General features: G+C 34.0%; 1 protein-coding gene across 1 annotated transcript; it reads right to left on the reverse strand.

The window, feature by feature from the left end:
* Positions 1-160: 160 nt before the first annotated feature.
* LOC120273113 lies at positions 161-1,949 on the reverse strand. The gene is made up of 3 exons (XM_039279763.1): positions 1,652-1,949; positions 1,451-1,551; positions 161-295 (listed from the first exon to the last, which is right to left on the reverse strand). Exons 1-3 carry the CDS (start codon positions 1,947-1,949, stop codon positions 161-163), a joined length of 534 nt encoding a protein of 177 aa, XP_039135697.1.
* Positions 1,950-8,118: the final 6,169 nt, after the last annotated feature.

Here is an 8,118-nt window from a genome sequence, read left to right on the forward strand (position 1 = left end):
GCCCAAACTTTGATAATCTATCCACAACCACCATTATGACAGTGAAACTTTTTGCATTTGGAAGTCCCACAATGAAGTCCATTGCTATGTCATCCCAAATTCTCTGTGGAATTGGAAGAGGTTGCAATAATCCTCCGGGATAAGTGTGATCACTTTTAGCTCACTGAAATGTAAGACAGTTCCTAACAAATTCATGTAAATCCCTTCTCATACCCTTCCAAAAGAACTGTGATGCTAAACCAGCAAAAGTTCTGAGAGAACCTGAGTGTCCACCAATTCTAGATGAATGGTATTCCTAGAACAATTTATGTCTGATATCACCATATTCAGGCACCACGATCCTCCCCTCATGCCATAGTAAGTCTTGTTTCCAATAAAATTTGTTGTCATAACTTTGGCCCTGTTGAATTACTACAATTATATTGCTACAAAGAGCGTCCTGCTGTTGTAATTCTTTAATCTGTGCAAACAAGGAGTAATTCACGGATGATAGAGCCAATACATGACACCTTGATAATGCATCTGCTGGAATATTTTCTCTACTAGGTTTGTACTCGATAAAAAAAAATCATAATCGAGCAATTTTGGGAGCCATTTTTGTTGTTCTGGTGTATGTATGGTTTGTTGGCACATACATTTTAAAGCTTCTTGGTCTGTTCTGATAATAAATTTGTGGCCCACCAAATAGTGTCGGAATTTACTGACAGTTTCCTTTACAGCAAACATTTCCCTCACATATGCCGATTGCTTTTGCATAGCTGTAGTCAATTTCTTTTTGAGAAATATGCTATTGGATGCTTGTCTTGGCTCAATACTGCCCCTATCCCACTCCCTGAAGCATCAGTTTCTAAGATGAATGTCTTGGAAAAATTTGGTAATCTGAGTACGGGTGCTAAAACAATTTTATTTTTCAGAGTCTCAAATGCTTCTTGTGCTGCTGGAGACCATGGAAACTTATCTTTTTTTTAAAAAGATCTGTGAGTGGGTGAGTTAAATTGGCATAACTCATGATGAATTGCCTATAATAACCACTCAACCACAAAAATCCCAGCAATTGCTTTATATTAGTTGGTGATGGGCACTGTGTGATAGCTGTTACCTTTAAGGCTTCCATTTTAACCCTATCTGTAGAAACTGTATGCCCAAGGTATTCAATTTCCCTCAGCCCGAAATTGCACTTTGATAATTTAGCATACAGTTGATTGGCTAACAGAGTGATTAACACTATCTCTACACGCTTTAAATGGCGGTCCCAATCTCTACTGTAGATTAGTATGTCATCAAAAAATATCAACACGTATTGGTGCATAGCGAATTGAAAGATACTATTCATTAGAGATTGAGAAGTTGCTGGAGCATTTGAAAGCCCAAAGGGCATTACTACCCATTGGAAGTGACCATGGTGAGTCCTGAATGTTGTTTTGAATTTATCCTCTTTATGTAATAGCACCTGATGATAGCCAAATCTTAAATCTAACTTAGAAAAAAATTTAGCACCACTCAGCTCATCTAATAACTCATCAACGGCTGGAATTGGATAAGCATCCTTCACTGAAATTGCATTCAAAGCTTATAATCTGTACAAAATCGCCATGAGCCATCTTTCCTTTTAACTAATATCACAGGAGAGGAGAGGAAAACGGGTTTTTACTTGGCTCAATCAATCCTTTATGAAGCATTTGTTCCACCATCTTTTCTATTTCAGTCTTTTGGCTATGTGGGTACCAATAAGATCTCACTTTGACTGGCCTAGAATTTGGTTGCAATGTAATCCTATGATCACATATCCTGGCTAGTGGAAACCCTATAGGTATGTCAAAAACCCTCTGATAATTGTATAAAATTTGTTTAAGAACATCAGGCACTTTAATAGAATTTTCTTCAATTGTTGCTACTTCTGATGGAAGAATAGAATTCTGTGCATTTCCCTCGGTCCTTTCAACAGTCATTTGATAATATTCTACGATGGATCTCACCGAATTTAATCTAAACAATTGGTGAACTGAAGTAATTATGAACTACATGAATGATACCTTTTGAACTTCAGTTAAATTGATCTCATAAAATTTTTGCCATGTGACATGTGTTATATTAAACTTTTTCATTTTATGAAGATATTACATAATCATTTTATGAAATTTCTCCATCCATCTTGGTGTCTTTCCATCGCCATCCATCTTGGTGTCTTGCTATCATCTTGCTTGCCATCTTGCCATCCGATGATGATCTAGTTCTTAGCACGTAATCGAAAGGCTTTCTTTCCTTATGCAGTCGTTTTCTCAGTGTCAATAAACCTTGCCTTGCAATGAAGTCTTATCTGAAATTTTATGTTGTTAAAGTTGTATCCAAACACCTCTTATTATAATTTTTTATATAATATTAAATTCTATAGGAAGTATCATTATATTTATGAAATTTAGTGGTACCCAAACAGAGCCTTCAGTCTTTGGGATATTTGTTTTTATTTCTCTCTCTGTCAACTTTTAACTCTTCTAAGTTGGGTTTCTTACTTTAGCTCGGAAAAAACTCTATTTAAACCACCAACTCCCAGAAGCATCACCACCACCACCACCAATTAGCAAAACCTAAACACAAACATATATTCCCAAACTTAAATTATTAGCTTCTCATCCCCTTTAATTAATATATGAACCAATCCATGGCTTCAACCTCCTCTTCCTCCACCATCATCCTTCATTGTTGAAGATCTCATTGGCACTCTTAAAGATCTCATCAACCAAGGTCTCGTCACTCTTCAAGTCACCACCCAACAAGAAGAAGATCTCACTACTACATTAGACATGCTGGAAAGCCACATGGCCGCAATTTCTCGCACCATCACCATTATTTCGAGTCTATCGCCGAGAGCGGCCCGGAAGACCTCAGTCAGGTAAGTCTCCATATTCAAGTACTTCAAACCAAACTCACCAAATATAACTCTATATATAGGAAGTTACTTGGGGGTGACCTCAACGGTTATCGCCAGTTTTGCTATGGCGCCAGTGGAACTCATCCCAGTAGTCCAATCATTGGCACAATTCTTCAGTATAGTATGGAAAGAACGAATGATCAATCCATTAGAAGAAAAGCTGAAGGTTGTTGAAGCCAATCGATTCAAAATTCATGACATGATCATAAAGGTTGGTAGGATGAAGGACATGGTTCAGAATCTGGCCATGAGCTTGGTATCTAAGCGCAACGATAACGCCCAACACCAAGAGAAACTCTTGGAGGAACTGAAGAAGGCCTTGGTTTTGGCCCTGGCTCAGCTAGAGCTGGTTGCACTAGAGCCAGAGAAAGGAAATCTCATATAGAGCTCACTGTTCACTTGTGTGGCAATAATTAAATAAATGACACACTGTAGAAACAGGATGTTAGTATTTCATTTTAATCCAGAATTTATCTTATTTTTTTAAAAAAATAAGAAAGACAAAAAGGTAGGGTCGTTGTTTACAGAGAGAGGGGGTGGGGAAGAAGGAGCCGGGTCTATCGGTAGATTTTTTAAATCTACTAATATTCTTAAAAAAAACATGTGGTCATGTATATGTGTATGTATAAATATAAATGGGTGTGAATAGGAAAATGATGCTGTCAAGGTTATTAAGTAGTTTACTGTGAAAACAAATTTCGCAAGATTATAGGGTCATATTTAAAATCTTTTATTTTATTTTTTTTTTTTTTGAATAATAGACGACAAGCGCCTTTTTTATGAATATAAACAGTACTAAACAGTAATGAAACCCGGATGTACAGTATAAGAATAGTATAAGAATCCCGAGTGAACAGTGTATGAATAGTACAGAGAACAGTACTGTTGGGGGAGAGATTTGAACACATGACCTCCCCCTTACATTTTTGATGTCATACCATTGGGCTATATTTAAAATCTTTTATAATAACGGAAATATACCCAAAATTTATATACAAAATTCTCTAATTTAATTTGTTTGATAAATTGAGAAAATTAATTCTCAAAGGGACCCAACTGCCAATATTATAAATAATTGGGGGGTAAAATAGTAATTTCATACGTAGAGGATTTCATGATTATAGTTCGATCAGAACATCCGCCGTGGCGCTTTCTATCAGATTAAGTTTTTCCTTGTCTCCGAGGTTTTTCCTTTTCTTTTCAATGTTTAGATTCATTGTCTGATCCTTTAATTAGGGTTCCGCATTAATTTTGCCTTTTTAAATTTATTTTATTTTATTTTTATTTTATTTTTATTTTTTTCAGTGGTTGAAGGGAACGAGAAGAAAAGGGGCACTCTTGTGGGGGATTCAACTATGAGTTGATATATTTGGGTTTTTATGCAATCTGAATGCCACTTGTTTGTGTTCTATTTCCATTTTCCATGAATTTTTTTGTGCGCTTGATTGTTTGTTTGTTTTGTGATTAGTCTGCATGTTGGAAAGCTTGTGTTTGAATGTTACAATGTTTCTACAGAACAGCTTTGTTTGAGATCTTGGCCTCATTTTGATAAAAAAGTTTTTTTTTTTTTTCCTTTCAATTTTTGATGTTTTGATATTCTTTTATGTTTGACATTTCTTCTATGTTTGAGCTTACTTGCTGTGTATGATCTAATGATTTAAGATGTGTTTGGATGGGAGTAATAAATACCGTTAGAATGGGAATCATTATCAATAGTAGTTTATACCTAGTTTAAATGCACTACTGTTAGAATAGATATGGAATGTGTAGATAATAAATAGTGGTACTGTATAGACGTATATATTTTTCCCAAAATTGGGAGTAATAGAACTATTTGAGAAGGAATGAATAGTATTAGCCTTTGAAATGACACTTTTGGCCCTCTGAATATTTAATTAAATAAAACTGATAAAATTAAATAATTAACTATAATTATTAAATTAAATAATAATTAAATTAAAAATTATTATATATAATAATAATAATAAAAATAAAATGGCATTTTTACCTATTAAACTAATAGTTAATTAAAATAAGATATTTAATGTGAATATTTAATAATAATTATTATTTTTAATAATAATATCCAAAATATTTTTTAGATAAAAAATGTATTTATCATTAATCGGATTTTTGTGTATCAAAGGTATAAAAGTAATTTTGTCATGTTCCCTCTTAAATTTCTTCATTCCAATGAAATATTCTTTCAACCAAACACAGTTTTTATTCTCATTTCTATTCTTATAGTGTCATTACCATTACCTTTCTCATTCTCCTCCCATTCTCATTCCATGAACCAAACACACCATTATTTTCTTTGTTCTCTTGTTGAATGTTACCACTGAAAAACTAAACATTAATAGTTATTCTACATGCAGCTTTGATTATTATATGGAATTATTATTTTATCATGAATTCTATTGAAATATCAAAGTTTTTGGCATGCAATTAAGAGACAAAAATTCTTTATTTCCATACCACTCAATTAACTAAAATGTCAATCTTACCCATACTATTACATGTTGTATTATCTATTTCATTTAGTTGGCTCCTATTCAATCTTTATTGACGCTTGAGCTATGCAATTAAAATTTTAAATTAGTCCTATACGCTAGAAATTGAGAATGAAGAAAAGTTGCTATAAAATTCTCTCAAAGGACCGGTGCTGAGATTTTGCAGGTTGATTTTTTAAGCGAAATTTGCATGTTGTTATTGTCTTGAACCATAGTGTGTTGATCATTTTTGTTTTAGTTTCACAGATTTTATTTAAACTGGTGCACTTGATATTCTTTTTATTTTGCTTTTCTATGTCCTACTTCTCGCATTTGATTTGTTTTATTCCTTCTAAGATACGTCAAGTTTAAATGCAGCAAATTATTTGGCCAACGTAATTCGCGGTTTTGGTCATTTTCGCAAATTACATTGATTCTATTCCTTTAAATTGTTTATTGTCAGTGGTTTTGTTCTGCTATTTGTTTTCGTCTTTTCTATTTTCTTATGGTGATGTCCTTTATGTCTACCCTGCCTCATTGAGTACCTAGCTATTCAGTTGAATCATAAATTAAATTTAATTTGCAAGTGATTGTAGGTTCATTGTTTCCAATAAAAAAAGCCCTTACTGTTAATTATTGAATGGATATTGTGGAAACCTCTAATTTATAAGATTTAATGTTTAGCTTTTGGCTTGTAGTTTCATGGTGCATCTGTTTTTCTTTTTACATGATACTGCTGGAAGATATGCCACTGATGCCATCTAATCATGCTCTAAATAGGTGACTTTGAGATGTATATGCCAAGGGACATCTTAAATCCAATTGTTCTAATTCCTGCTATATTTCCAAATGTCCTGCTGATTCAAGCACCACCAATTCCAAGCAAGCCAATGTCTGTATGAGAACCTTCACCTCCATCTGTGCCAAAGAAAGAATGTCTTACTCCTCCAAATCCATGCCTAAATGTCCCATCTGCAAAAAATGCCAAGTCATGAGCTGCAAATCCATGCTTGATTTTGAAGCAGTCGGATGTCAGCTCTCAAGATCCTCTGCCAAGATGGAGGTAGCCTTAACAACTCACATAATTATAGTCATCCCATGGCTATAGGAATTGTTATTTGAAATTTTTGTGGATCATATTTCCATTATTTCGATGATATACTCTTTTGTTTACAGTTTTTTTACCCTCTCATCACATTTTGGCTGCCTTGGTATCAACTGAGCAATTGTGCAGTTGCATTCTCCTTTATTTATGTAGTAGTTACCCATTTTCTCTGCAAGTTTCTCACATTCTGCTTTGGTTACAAATTAACTTGATCACCATTTAATAGGATATTTTATTTGTTTCTTATTTCTACTTTGAAAGGATAAGTCACTGCACGTCCTTGTTAAAATGACATTGCTTCTCCTGAACATAGAGGTTTATTTGATCCATTTATGGTTTGAACTTCAGACTGTCAAGTTGGCATGGATGATACACTTGAACCCATACAGCCAATACAAAAGACTATTTGTAAACCATGATTTGTTGTTGTTGTTTTTTTTTTTTAATATATAAAATGGATTAGTCATTATCAAATACATGCATAGGTGAAGAGTTAATACTTTGACTCATGAGTGCCTTCATCTTACAAGGGTTACAGTTCAAACCTATAAACAAATATCTTAGGTATAGAGTATTTGGGGCCAATAAATCAAGAGATCTGAAATCTAAAAATATACAATAAAAATAAATTTTTGTGTACATACATGATGAAAATAAAATCTTTGTTTAAAAATGAATGAAATAAAAATGAAGCATAGCTGTCAACGTAGTAGTGCGGCCATGCTGTAGCGGAGCTGAGTTAAAGACTTGAGTCTGGTTTGAGGCTTGTCCCAAAGTAATTAATATGCGTTCAAACTTGGCTTAATCTTGAAATTATTAAATCATATATTTTTCCTCAACTCCATTCTAATTTTGACAACTTAATTACATATGACTTGACTTTAAAAGGAAATCGAAAAACACACCCCCTCAAAAAAATAAATAAATAAATAATTGCAATTCTTCCCATTCTATAAAAAAAATCTTAAATTTTATATTTATAAACATTTATGTTTTTTTTAAATAATTTATTTTACAATTTAAATTTATTTAAAATTACTAATATATTTCTAGCCTTGCGTGTCATCAGTGCTGGACCCAAATGCCCAATCTAGGCCCACCGGAAGAGGTGGCCCCCACACGTCTGGACACTTAAACAAATATTAGAAAGAAAAAAAATAAAAATAAAAAATAAAAATAAAAACTAAATAAAGGATTCCATCAGACAATTTGTAAATTTTCATAGACTTTTAAATAATTTTTCAGAAATAAAATCATAATGGAGTTTAAGGTAGAGATTGCCAGTTCGTCAACCCAAAAAACTCATTCATGACCATGTCCCATTGTTTTTTTGGGAAAGAAGAGCGGGGCGAACCCACTAGAGACCCAGGGACGTGCACAAGCCTCGGTGGAATAAGTGGGGACGGGGCCGCGCTCACGTGGGCGCTGGAACCACCCGTACACAACCACTATTCACAACTCCCAGAAATGTGCCCTCAGCCGAGAATCGAACTCTCACTACTCGGTGAGAGCTCTATGGGCGACCCGTGTACCAATAGACCCGAAGGTCGTTGGCGACCATGTCCCATTGTTGGGCAATGTAGCTTTTTTGA

This window comes from Dioscorea cayenensis, chromosome 12 (genome assembly GCF_009730915.1).
Source record: "Dioscorea cayenensis subsp. rotundata cultivar TDr96_F1 chromosome 12, TDr96_F1_v2_PseudoChromosome.rev07_lg8_w22 25.fasta, whole genome shotgun sequence".
Lineage (NCBI taxonomy): Eukaryota > Viridiplantae > Streptophyta > Magnoliopsida > Dioscoreales > Dioscoreaceae > Dioscorea > Dioscorea cayenensis.

Excerpts from the sequence above, each read along its gene's own strand:
- LOC120273113 (XM_039279763.1), bottom strand. The coding sequence starts at position 1,949 with ATGACTGTTGAAAGGACCGAGGGAAATGCACAGAATTCTATTCTTCCA. Across the intron at positions 1,552-1,651 it reads TAAAGGATTGATTGAGCCAA|TGAAGGATGCTTATCCAATT; the intron begins GTAAAAACCCGT and ends ATGCAATTTCAG. Across the intron at positions 296-1,450 it reads TAAGATTTGGCTATCATCAG|GAATACCATTCATCTAGAAT; the intron begins GTGCTATTACAT and ends AAATTGTTCTAG.